This window comes from Phyllobates terribilis, unplaced genomic scaffold (assembly GCF_046119375.1).
Source record: "Phyllobates terribilis strain yellow unplaced genomic scaffold, ASM4611937v1 Scaffold_10__3_contigs__length_209671492, whole genome shotgun sequence".
Taxonomy (NCBI): Eukaryota; Metazoa; Chordata; class Amphibia; order Anura; family Dendrobatidae; genus Phyllobates; species Phyllobates terribilis.
Window position 1 is genome coordinate 106,638,719 of NW_027362770.1, and position 14,105 is coordinate 106,652,823.

The window sequence follows — 14,105 nt, forward strand, 5'->3', positions numbered from 1 at the left end:
TATGTGCCTCTCTAGACCGACTTCACGCTGGGTCTTACTCCCGCCTGCCCTGCGCTTCCCACTCTGAATCCTGTTCGGGTGCTGTGAGGTCCCCCCTGTCCGTCGGAGTTGCACAGACCTGCTTGACCTTACTTGGATTGAAGTGGGGGTTTGGCTCCTGGCTATAGAAGTCAGAAGCCTCCGGTTTTTCCAGCCGAGGCTTGAAGCTGCACGACTGGGCCAGGGGCAGGTCCCCTTCTTGCGGCCTAGATCCTTGGCAGGTTCGGGGTGTATGGGTGCCGCCTGCACTCGCCGTACTCCCCTAGGAGCCCTTCTACAGAATGGAGCTTACTCCCTGCTCCCCTCCTGGGCCTCAGTCCTTGGCCCTTGTAGTGGAGCAGCGCTCCTACAGAGACTCTGCTCCCAGACTGTTCCTCTAAACCACACTCCTACTTACTCTCTACCTTTAAGATGTCTACCTTTTATATATCTACTATATGAGTGCTCCCATAAACTACTTCCTCCACCTAGACCCACTGCTGGTTCCCCCTAACTTTGGGTTCCCCCTATCCCAGCCAGGGTCAGGGCTCAGCAGAAAACTACATTGCGTCTTGCCCCTCCTGCTGGCCTGGGGTAGTGTAGTGTTGGATGTAGGTGTTGGGGTTCCGTGCAGCACTCCCTCCTTACCTGAGAGAAGGGAGACACCACACCTCTGGGTGAGGTGCAGTACCTCTGTGGCGACCGAACCCTTAGGGGCACCACATATACTCTTATATGTGTCCATCAGTGGTGGACACACAACCACTCTTTATCGGTCATGTGGTTTCCCGCTTTCCTTCCTATGCATCCATATCCCTTAGCACTTTCACAGCAAATCGACCTTCTCCATGTTACAGAGGCATACAAAAGCAGGAGGAGCAGGGATCTGTAGTCTAGAGAGCTTCAAGAAATCAAGAGCAAATGCCTACTGCTGGTAGGTGTTTGGTACGAGCGGAGGTATCTGCTGCACACGATGCTTCTTCAGGGGTTATACTTGCTTTCGTCTATTGCAGATGCAAGGAAAAACTCAGAATGTCCCCAAAACAACCGAATGGGCTGAAGTATTTATAATCTTTACTAGATGGTGGCCCGATTCTAACGCATCGGGTATTCTAGAATATGTATGCGGCCGACCGGCCGCGACCAATCAGCAGAGCGGTGTTTAAATTTGGAGCCAATATCGCTGATTTGGTCAGCAAACCGTGTTAGTGAGGACCGGGGAGCGGCGCTGCCTGTGCTGGTACTTCCACTGCGCCGATCATCTCCCGGCTGCATCGCCGCTGACCTCCGTGCAGCAGATGAGCCGCTAACTGCCGCCATCTTGTTCTGAAATCCCACATCGCTGATTGGCCGCAGCCGGACCAATCAGCGACACAGGATTTCCTGGACGGACAGACAGACGGGATAAGCCGATTATATAGTAGATAGAGTCAATTTTTGGCTGAAAAATGTCTCATCAACACCATTGGTAAGAGACATTTCTACCTGTCATCATACCCCTCTATGTTAAATACCATACTTTCTGTTCCATAATATACAGACAGCTCCATAGAGGCAAATCATATTGATCCTGGTTTTAATAATTTCATTTAATGCATTAAGTGGGATAGATACTTTACATTAGGAAAAATTTGCCCTTTTGATGAAAGAAGTCTGAAATCAAAAAAGACATCTTAATTCTACGGGACAAGTTCTATTATGTGTGATTTAGTTGTTTGTACCTTGTCTAACAGAGAAACAGATGCCAGAATTGTGCATGTCTTAATTGAAAGGTTATTTAATATTCTTATTGTTCTAGATATAGTATTTCCTTTAAGCATTTTAAATGCCATACTTACTATGCTGTGGTGTCAGTATTAGTAGAAAAAAATAGTAATTTTTGATTACCCATGAGGGACCAGGAAATGTTCACTTTTTATGCCTGGTCCTTGGCTTTCCATAGGAAACTAGAAGTTTATAGTAGAATCTTATATTTAGTACTGTAATTAACATATATGATTTATTGAAAAGAAGATTGCTTGCAATAAGTAATATTGGAGCTTCCATTTTATCTGTCAATAGTTGATCTGCATTGTCAATGTCATACTTAGTGGAAAAAAAATTGGATATTTATTTTTTTTTTACTACCAAAAGAGGTTACTAATATCGAAAAGCAAAAATATGGAAATATTACACAATTATAAAACCAATGTGATGTACGCTAAAGAATTAAAAGACTATACAGCTGTAATAAATATTATTGACCAGGAGAGGGCATACACGTCATCCAAATTTCACAGCGAATGCAGTTGAGCTGCTCATGTCAGCCCTGCGCTCTCCTCCCCCTGGCTCAGTGATTCACCCTCCCACCGTCTCTCACACAAAGAAGAGCTGCTGCTCCGATGAGAGCCCTGCAGAGGATTTCAATGCAGGAAAACCAGGATTTTCCCTTCCCTAGGATTTATATTTTTGCTGCTCACACACTTGGATTGATGGGATGATGATTATTCTCTACACATTTTAGAAGAAGGATTTAAGATATGGACAATCAGAGCTTTGTAAAGGCTTGGAAATGGCAAGTAGCTTTCTCCCTTCTCCTTTGTAGCTGGGGCTGGGTCTCTGGGCAGCTGCGTTATTCTGTTGCTGAGGAGTCTCATCCAGGGACTGTTGTGGGGAACGTGGCTCAGGATCTGGGGGTGAATCTGGCTGATATTAGTAGAAGGAGACTGAGTTTGGGATCAGAAGGAAACAGCAGATTGTTTTCTATAGAGCAGAAGAATGGAGCTCTGGTGGTATATGAGAGGATTGATAGGGAGAGCCTGTGTGGATCCAGCCTGAGCTGTGTGCTGCATTTAGAGGCTGTGGCTGAGGATCCTCTGGAGCTGCACAGTCTGGAAATAGACATTCTGGATATTAACGATAATTCTCCAATTTTTCGAAGCTTTACTCAGATTATAAAAATAACTGAATTAGTAACAAGTCCTGGTGAACAATTTTATTTGGAGAATGCACAGGATTTAGATGTAGGAATCAATGGTATCAGTAAATACACATTAAAAGCAAATCCATATTTTTCATTGTCTGTTAAAACACGTAAAGATGGGACCCTCATTGCTGAATTGGTATTGGAAAAATTTTTAGACCGAGAGAATAGAGCAGAGCATGAGCTAATTCTCACTGCTATAGATGGGGGAGAACCAGCCAGATCAGGATCTACACAGATTACTGTCCTTGTATTAGATATCAATGATAATGCACCAGTGTTTGATCAGCCTTTGTATAAGGTTAACATTATAGAAAATATCCCATTAAAAACAACTATTTTAAAGGTCAATGCCACTGATCTAGATGAAGGTATTAATAGTGATTTTATCTTTTCTTTTGATCATCGAACTTTACAAGCTGCAAAGGAAGCATTTGATTTAGATCCTACAACAGGGGAAATATTTAATAAGGGAATTGTGGATTATGAAGCTGCCGATATGTATGAACTTTTTGTCAAGGCTGTAGATAAAGGGTCACCTAAGTTAGAGGGGCGATGTGTGGTTCAAGTGGAAATAGAAGATGTAAATGATAACAGCCCAGAAATTATTTTTATATCCAAAAATACTGAGGTTCCTGAGAATGCCCCCATAGGAACTGTGGTTGGGCTCATCACAGTAAAAGACAAGGATGTTGGTAAAAATGGTGAAGTAAAATTGGATGTGTCACCAGGATTACCCTTCAAATACCAGCCCATGTCACAGCGTTACGCTCTGGTCACTAGCGGACATCTGGACAGGGAGAAGCTCTCACAATATACCATTATACTGACGGCAACAGATCTGGGGTCTCCATCTCTCAGCAGCAAGATTACAATCAGCCTTAATATCTCTGATGTTAATGATAATCCTCCAGCATTTCTGCACAATGTGTACAATGCCTTCACACCAGAAAACAATGAGTCCGGCAGACTGTTATGTACGGTATCTGCTGTAGATCCGGATGAGGGAGCTAATGCAAACCTCATTTACTCCATCTCTGAGAGCCACATCCATGGTTCTCCCGTCTCTTCATTCGTCTACATTAACTCAGACACCGGAAATATTTATGCACAAAGGTCTTTTGACTATGAACAATTCCAGGTTCTGCAGATCACAGCGAGAGTGGAAGATTCTGGATCTCCAAAATTATCCTCCAATGTTTCCGTCTTCATATTTATCCTGGATACAAATGACAACCCTCCCACTATCTTATACCCAGAGAACACAGCGGAGACCATTGCTCAGGAGACCATCCCAAGATCTGCAGCTGCTGGGTATTTAGTCAGTAAGGTGTCTGCCGTGGATGTGGATTCTGGGCACAATGCCTGGCTCCATTATAGTCTTGGTCAGTCTGCCAGTCCTGCTTTATTCCACATCTCTGACTACACAGGTGAAGTCAGGACTCTCCGAGGTTTACATGAGACCGATTACATGGAGCAGAGACTTGTGATTACAGTCAGTGACCATGGAGAACCTTCTATGACCACTACAGCTACCATCATTGTGAATATATTAGACAATGTTGCTCAGGAAAGTCCTAAATCTCAAGACTTTCTTACAAATGCCAAATCTGCTCCAGACCTGACTCTGTATCTTATTGTCTCCCTTGTGGCCATCAGTGCAGTTTTTCTGGTCACATTTTCTATATTACTTGTCCGGTGCCTTAGAAAGAATTATGATCCTGGGTGTGGATTCTGCTTTACTGACAAATCCCTTTCTCCATCCTATATGGACCAGTACAAACCAACCCTTTACCTGAACACAGATGGGACACTGAAGTACATGGAGGTGCGGATGGCTCCACCAGAGGCTCCGGGGTCTTGTTATCCGGCTTGTTTCCCTCCTGTAACAGACATCCCCCATTCTACATTATCTCATACTCAGTTCACAGATATAATCAGGGAGCCGGGGCGTATTGCTGATGGCAGTTGGTGTAATGGATCTGATCAGGTGAGATCGATGTGAGGCCCTCTGACATTTTCTTTATATAGTACTGGTCATTATTGAGTATTTTATGGGGAGTGTATACAATAATTTTATTATAATTTTTTCTGACCTCATATAACACTGTATGTTTTAATTTTTGCCTGTTGGTATTTGGTGTCTTTGATGTACAGTGATTGTTAAATCTTCTTTGCTTTATTACCAGAAGCTTTTATCGAATGTTGCTGAGCTTTTATACATATATATATATATATATATATATATATATATATATATATATATACATATACAGTTTGTACATGTGTGTGTATGTATGTGTATATATGTGTATATTTTTTTGTTACCAAGCAATTTATATAATGAGTAAAATATTTGCATCGATCGGTCGGCTTTGGAGATGTAAGATTTCCGGGTATATGGCGAAGTTTACGGATCCATACTGTGTTCAGTGTTCATACAGTTATCCACAACGCTTCCGATTATAGGAATGGGCAGAGGATAAGCATTGTTTCCATCGTATACATACATCCTGCAGATAATTTTGTCATTTTAGCAATGATTGGCATTATATGACAACATCCAGTATCTATATAGTTATTTCAGTATAAAAGCAAGTAAGGCATCATGCAAAGAGCCAAATTATGTCTCTTCGAGTATTTGCTTCTGATTTTACTTAAAGACAGATGGTGACTTTTTTAATGTCGAATTCTATCACAAGAAAACAAATTGTAGATGCTATTAGGATTAAACATTGATTTTAGATAGGTTGAATATTTCCACTAATATGCCTCCTGGCTTAGCCTGTATGCAGCCCTTGATGGCTGTGGAGCACTATAGTGCCATATACATTTGTAGCAACTGCTAACTTATTGGCTGCAGGGCGCTATAATAATTACATAGTGAGCATATACTATTGTGTTGTGTGTCTCTGCTTCAATGTGGTTAAAAACAGCCTCGCTACCTAAATAGTATAAAGTGCCAAAGTGCCCTACACTAGTAAAAAGATATAAGTGATTAATCTAGCTTCAGAGCAGAGCTTACAAGCTGTATAGCAAAGAGCTTGCAAGTGCCAACCTGCCACTTATGATTGACTGCAGTGGTCTCTAGTAAACTTAGCAACAAGGCAAAAAAATTTAATTAAAACTGCCTCCATTCTTGAGAGTGAAGAGGATTTTTAATAAGAGGTATACTCCAATGTTGCTTGTTTTACAATTTTGAGACCAACACTTTAATGTGGTACAGTAGTTTTGATAATTGCTACCTCTGTACTTACTATTTAACTATTTAATTAAACAATTAAATAAAACACAAAGCTGACACACATATCGATGCATAAATCCATATTTTCATACATAGACAACCCACATATACTGTTCCTCACAAATAATTAAATTGTCCTTTCAACCTTATGCATGATTACAAATGGTAGGACCATTACGGATCAACTTGTATTTAGGCAAAACCCAACTCAAAAGGGTTTATTGCATTTGAAAACCTTATAAGAACTTGAGTTTACACGGGCATGTTTTAGAAATTAATCCAAAATAACTAGAAAAATCTTGAAAGATGTGTCCCCAAAAAAACAATGTTCATAAGCCTAGATAAGGAATGTGGATGTCATAGTCCAAGTAATCATAATTCCTGGTAAGGAGGACTCCTTGGAATGGGCACCATGAGAATAGTCATCTACCAGCTACAGCTATCCTTAGTCATACCAATTGATGTTCAAGGGTTTAGACTAAAGATCAGCAATTTGGCAGCAGATCATCAGTAGCAAAAGAGTTTGTCTACACGGTACAACCCCTATAAGGTCTAGGATTAGCAATGGGAATTTAATGTACTTGCTGCGGGTAAATTCACCTGAAATCATCAGTAATTATTAAATTAATTTGATGGAATTCCTATTGAAGGTGCTTCATGCCTTCATATTTTTAGCATCTTCATTTTTAAACCTTTCATGCTATATGCAAGACAAGAGATAGACTTTATTCTAGTAACCTCCTCTAGACCACCTCTAGATGCATGAACCTTTGACACTCAGTTGTTGCTGACTGTCATGTATGAACTTCTTCAAATGCACTGATTTTCACTAATCAAAAAAACGAGAATCTGTATGGCAATCTTACTGCACATCAGATATAATAATTTACTTACTGAATCTATTCATAAACATTTTGCATTAACAAGTGATATACGGTATATTTTCTTCTTTGAAGCAAGTGACCATCACATGAATGCTGGTAATTCATAAGGTTGCTGAAATTACCTATCAGGTGGTGCAAATGTAACAAAACATCTAGATGGAACTCATTACTTAAAAAACTATATGATAAGGGTGTGTGTGTGTGTATGTGTGTATGTACGTGTGTTTATGTGTGTGTGTGTATGTGTGTATGTACGTGTGTTTATGTGTGTGTGTGTATGTGTGTATGTACGTGTGTTTATGTGTGTGTGTGTATGTGTATGTTTGTGTGAGTGTGTGTGTATGTGTATGTGTGTGTGTATGTTTGTGTCTGTGTTTTTGTGTGTGTGTATGTGTGTGTTTATTTGTGTGAGTGTGTGTGTATGTGTATGTGTGTGTGTTTGTGTATGTTTGTGTGAGTGTGTGTGTGTTTGTGTGTGTGTATGTGGGTGAATGTGTGTGTATGCGTGTTAGTATGTGTGTGTATGTGGGTGAATGTGTGTGTATGTGTGTGTGTATGTTTACATGAGTGTTTGTATGTGTGTGAATGTATGTGTGTGTATGTGTGTATGTTTGCATGAATATTTGTATGTGTGTATGTGTGTGCATGTGTTTGTGTTTGCATGTGTGTATGTATGTGTATATATGTGTGTGCTTGTGATTTTACATGTACTACTATACTTAAAAATATAGCAATCACTTCATTGAATGAAAAAAATTATAAACTTCACTATTTATTAAAAATTCTTAATTTAATAATTTGTTATCATATACTCTTTTAAAATTTATTTAACTATCAATTAAATAAATTGAATAACTTTGCAATATAAAGTGATCGCAAATCTCTTTTCAGATTTTGGTCTTTTGTAACAGTATATGTTAATATATTTTTTATTAGTGTAGTTAACATTTTTGCCCAGGAGAGGGCAGACATGTCATCCAAATATTACAGCAAATGCAGTTGAGCTGCTCATGTCAGCCCTGCGCTCTCCTCCCCCTGGCTCAGTGATTCACCCTCCCACCGTCTCTCACACAAAGAAGAGCTGCTGCTCCGATGAGAGCCCTGCGGAGGATTTCAATGCAGGAAAACCAGGATTTTCCCTTCCCTAGGATTTATATTTTTGCTGCTCACACACTTGGATTGATGGGATGATGATTATTCTCTACACATTTTAGAAGAAGGATTTAAGATATGGACAATCAGAGCTTTGTAAAGGCTTGGAAATGGCAAGTAGCTTTCTCCCTTCTCCTTTGTAGCTGGGGCTGGGTCTCTGGGCAGCTGCGTTATTCTGTTGCTGAGGAGTCTCATCCAGGGACTGTTGTGGGGAACGTGGCTCAGGATCTGGGGGTGAATCTGGCTGATATTAGTAGAAGGAGACTGAGTTTGGGATCAGAAGGAAACAGCAGATTGTTTTCTATAGAGCAGAAGAATGGAGCTCTGGTGGTATATGAGAGGGTTGATAGGGAGAGCCTGTGTGGATCCAGCCTGAGCTGTGTGCTGCATTTAGAGGCTGTGGCTGAGGATCCTCTGGAGCTGCACAGCCTGGAAATAGACATTCTGGATATTAATGATAATTCACCTCTTTTCTCAATTTCTGATCAAGTTATTAAAATTACAGAACAATTTACAAGCCCAGGTGTGCAGTTCCCTTTGGAAAATGCACAGGATCTTGATGTAGGAATTAATGGTATCAGTCAGTACAGACTAAACCCAAATCCATATTTTTCATTATCTGTAACAAAAGATTCTGGAAATTTTATTGCTGAATTAGTGCTAGAAAAAATTCTAGATAGAGAAGAGAAATCAGAGCACAAGCTTATTCTCACTGCCATAGACGGGGGAGACCCAGCCAGATCCGGATCCACTCAGATAACGGTCATTGTGTTAGATATCAATGATAATGCTCCAGTATTTGATCAGTCACGTTATAAGGTGAACATACCAGAGAATGTGCCTGTAAAAACAGTGATAATAAAACTAAATGCCACAGATCCAGATGAGGGAGTAAACAGTGAATTCACATATTCCATAGACCAACGTACTTCAAACTCGGCCAAGGAAATATTCGATATAAACCCTATTTCAGGTGAAGTATTTATAAAAGGTCCAGTGGATTTTGAAGCTGCTACTATTCATGAATTATTAATAAAAGCTATAGATAAAGGATCCCCAAAGCTTGAGGGCAGATGTCGTGTCCAGATTGAAATAGAAGACGTGAATGATAATATTCCAGAAATTATTTTTGTATTCAAAAATAAGGAAATTCCTGAGAATGCCCCCATAGGAACTGTAGTGGGATTTATTACTGTAAGAGACAAAGATGCAGGGAAACATGGAGAAACAAAGCTCATAGCATCCCCAGATTTACCCTTCACATGCCAGCCCATGTCACAGCGTTACGCTCTGGTCACTAGTGGACATCTGGACAGGGAGAAGCTCTCACAATATACCATTACACTGACGGCATCAGATCTGGGGTCTCCGTCTCTCAGCAGCCAGATTACAATCAGTCTTAATATCTCTGATGTTAATGATAATCCTCCAGCATTTCTGCACAATGTGTACAATGCCTTCACACCAGAAAACAATGAGGCCGGCAGACTGTTATGTACGGTATCTGCTGTAGATCCGGATGAGGGAGCTAATGCAAACCTCATTTACTCCATCGCTGAGAGCCACATCCATGGTTCTCCCGTCTCTTCCTTCGTCTACATTAACTCCGAAACCGGGAATATTTATGCACAAAGGTCTTTTGACTATGAACAATTCCAGGTTCTGCAGATCACAGCGAGAGTGGAAGATTCTGGATCTCCAAAATTATCCTCCAATGTTTCCGTGTTCATATTTATCCTGGACACAAATGACAACCCTCCCATTATCTTATACCCAGAGAACACAGCGGAGACCATTGCTCAGGAGACCATCCCAAGATCTGCAGCTGCTGGGTATTTAGTCAGTAAGGTGTCTGCCGTGGATGTGGATTCTGGGCACAATGCCTGGCTCCTCTATAGTCTTGTTCAGTCTGCCAGTCCTGCTTTATTCCACATCTCTGACTACACAGGAGAAGTCAGGACTCTCCGAGGTTTACATGAGACCGATTACACGGAGCAGAGACTTGTGATTGCAGTCAGTGACCATGGAGAACCTTCTAGGACCACTACAGCTACCATTATTGTGAATATATTAGACTCTGTCGCTCAGGAAAGTCCTAAATCTCAAGACTTTCTTACAAATGCCAAATCTGCCCCAGACCTGACTCTGTATCTTATTGTCTCGCTTGTGGCCATCAGTGCAGTTTTTCTGGTCACATTTTCTATATTACTTGTCCGGTGCCTTAGAAAGAATTATGATTCTGGGTGTGGATTCTGCTTTACTGACAAATCCCTTTCTCCATCCTATATGGACCAGTACAAACCAACCCTTTACCTGAACACAGATGGGACACTGAAGTACATGGAGGTGCGGATGGCTCCACCAGAGGCTCCGGGGTCTTGCTATCCGGCTTGTTTCCCTCCTGCAGATATTCCAGGTTTTACTCTGAGTAAAACTGACAATATTCCACAATTAAGTGAACCAACAAGAGAACCTAATCTCTTATCTAACAAAGACTGGTGTAATGATCCTAATCAGGTGAGATATTGGTGACATATTTTCTGTTTCTTTTATGCCCCTTTTTTGTGATGGAGCTTCTTAACTAAAATGCATTTTTTGTGGTCTAGCATCACATGCTTAGAGGTTGATTTCTTTTTTGATTTAAAATTACAAAATGTACAAGTCATTAGACAATTAGTCACCTACTCTAAAGACAAAACACTTATGTAGGTTTTCCTGCTATATTGGTGGATACCATGCATTATAAAGTTTAAGATTATTCTTGAAATCTGTGATGTATTCAGTTCTGTTCCGGACACTTTTGGTGGGAAACTTTTAATTTTCTATTTTTTCTTTGGATGTATTTTTTTCTTATCTATTTTTTTCTTAGTGCAGATTATTTTTCATCTGTAGGGTCTGATATTATGTGACCAGTCCTTTTTGTAGAGACCTACTCCTGGTGCCTATACTATCCATCTTTAATCCTCTGATTTAATATACAAGTACACAAATACATGTTTGTTACATGTTTCATCTCTTTCAGGGTTTTTTTAGCTACAAACATTGCTTCTAAAGAAGAGAACTGGTGTCTTACAGAAAACATTGTATATTGGCACATGGAATTGCCATGGCTCAGTAATATACAGTAGAAGGGCATATAGGGTATATAACACCATGCAGGCTTTGTGATGTCCATAACTGTTGTGTAATAGTGATGGTTTAGCTAAATACTACAATACTTCTGATCTTCTGTATATGAGTAGAAATAATACATAGATGTTGTGGCACCTCCATTTGAGAATAATGTAGTTATTCATGGGTAAGAGGTCAACCATGCTATATTAATGCATTATATTTCACTTTTTATTAAGGTTTAGAAGCCAGAATAAATGATCCAAAAAATTCAATATGTATTCAGAACATAGAGGAATGATGAAGGCTAGCTACGGAGGAGCGAATTGAATTCACTTAGAATTTTACAAGAATTTTGTATTTATCAGAATCCAATAATTTTGTATTCATCAGAATGATTTGCTCAAATGTATTATACTGGGGGCTGGGATGATGCAAGTCATAGGCCTCACGTGGCATCATGGTGTTTGTTGCAAATTTCGGTCAATCTGTGTGTTGCTTGCAGAGGCCCGGTTTGCCTGGCAGCTCTTCGCTCTGATTTAAAGACAGTGTGCTGAAATCAGGACTCTCGTGTGTAATGTCCTAATAGAGTCTGTAGACAAAGTTGTAGGAACAACTCCTTTAGCAAAAAACTGTTTGGTTCTGGTCTAAAAATGATTGATATTTAGCCACAAAATTGGAACATGCTTCACCTTTCGATTAGTTATTACTGATAAATGTTAATTGTTTATCAGATCAGAAAATACATTTACATCATGGCAACGAAATTATGTTACTGAACCATGCCCTGGACAAAATTACATTCATAACTATAGAACTTACTTTCTCCAATCGAAAATAAGGGCCCAATAAGTCCCAAATTCCTTAACAATATCCATAGCTGGTGTCAATGACCCTACTGTATCCCTCAAAGTTAAAGCACCACTCCAGCGGGTTTTTTTTATTTCAGCACTGGAGTGGTGCAACTAATGTAAGTTTTCTGTCCCTCTATTATATTTCCCAGCTGTTTTCTTCAGCTTGCCCCAGTGCCACTCTGGTCTTGTGCCACCATCTTGTGACTGCAACTTCCGACTGACCAGAAGTCAGAGGTAACAGTCACAAACTCTCAATGCAAGTCTATTAGAGCTGCGTACTGGCCTTGTTCTGGCTCTCATACACTTTCATTGAGTTGTGACTCTCAGATGGCTCCAGCAAACAATGGAGCAATCCGGCAGGTCACACACTTCTGGAGAAAACTGCCTCGGCGCTGATAAAAGATGAAGATGGCGGTTGGTAAGTATGAGATTAAGTTCTGAGAACTTAGATTAGTAGCACCACTCCAGTGCTGTAATAACAAAAAACACTGGCGTGGTGCTTTAAGCTGCATTTTTACTAAAAGATAATAGTCAACAAGCATTCTTAAAATCGATTGTTTGATGATTATCTTGCAGTATAAACAAGCTGCTGATCACCCGATGAATGAACAAATCACTCGTTTATTGAGTGAAATGATCTTTTGCACAGCACAAAAGATTATTGTTCTCGGCAGCACAACATTCTGTATAAACAGGACCTGTGATGCTGAAGACCATGGCAGCCTGTACACACTGAATAATCCATTACAGGCTGCTCAGTGTGCATCGTTTACTTCGGTCTGCCTGCATAGACAGGCTGTTAAATGACCACCGATTGGTAAATGTGTTTGTGCATGGGTAGAGATCTGTCAGTAACCTGCAGCACCACTGGGAAGAGTTGGTCGGAGTGGAGCCGGTCTAGTCTGATCTCTGGCTAGGGATCTTTAAATTATATTATAGGAAGGTTTCAGAGAAAATGTACATGGCTGCAATCATGTAGCCAGGCTATGATTCCTTCTGCCCACAGTTTGGGCAGCATGAATTAGAAGACAGATTTCCTTTAATCAGACCCAATTACAAATTATTTTTAACTAAAAATATATTAATTTAAGTAAAAATAAATTGTCTCCGAAGAAGGACAATCCCTTTAAGTTCTGTGCATACTTTTGATTGGGATCAAACCAATGTTGTATATGATATTGTATAGACTTTCAATTAAACATAAAAGAAGACCGTTTTAAAAAAAAAAGTAATGTAAAAAAATATTCTCAACATTAACAAAGTGTAGAAGGAAATAAAAAGTTCCATCAATGGCCCATTAAAGTGCATACATGGAATAAAACATTTTCATAGTACTTACTTAGACAATGGCGTTCAAAAGCTCTTTACTCATAGAGATGAAGTGTTTTACAATATTACATCCTTTATCAAGTAAATGCCAACAAGCCGGATAGCATAGTGGCTCAGTGGTTAGCACAGTGGCTTTGCAGCGCTGGGGTTCTAGGTTCAAATCCCACCCAGGACAACATCTGCAAGGAGTTTGTATGTTCTCCCCGTGTTTGGGTGGGTTTCCTCCGGGCTCTCTGCGTTCCTCCCACACTCCAAAGATATACTAATAGGGAATGTAGATTGTGAGCCCCAATTGGGACAGTGATGATAATGTCTGTAAAATGCTGTGGAATTAATGGCGCTATAATAATAATAATAAAAATGTTATTTCTATATCGCCAATGTATTCCGCAGAACTTGACATTTTAGAGAGAAGTTATACAGACAATAAAAGATTTTACAGAATACCAATAATAATATAAATCAACAGGGCCCTGCTCACAAGCTTACTGTCTTTGAGGAAATAGGGGAGACACGAAAGGTGTATGGTAACAATTGGTTGTATTGTACGG

General features: G+C 40.0%; 1 protein-coding gene across 44 annotated transcripts in view; it reads left to right on the forward strand.

The window, feature by feature from the left end:
- LOC141164440 (protocadherin gamma-C5-like) overlaps positions 1–14,105 on the forward strand; it is a 533,108-nt gene that overhangs the window by 391,900 nt on the left and 127,103 nt on the right. For 2 of the 44 annotated variants that reach the window (XM_073649714.1, XM_073649719.1), the window contains exon 1: positions 2,350–4,970. The exons of 40 other annotated variants lie outside the window; for them this stretch is intronic. In XM_073649714.1, coding sequence (XP_073505815.1) covers positions 2,538–4,970 — 2,433 coding nt within the window. In that variant the 5' untranslated portion in view covers positions 2,350–2,537. Of the gene's footprint in view, positions 1–2,349; positions 4,971–8,140; positions 10,778–14,105 lie in introns of those variants that run through there. 2 more of the 44 variants (XM_073649690.1, XM_073649710.1) reach the window with 1 other exon arrangement.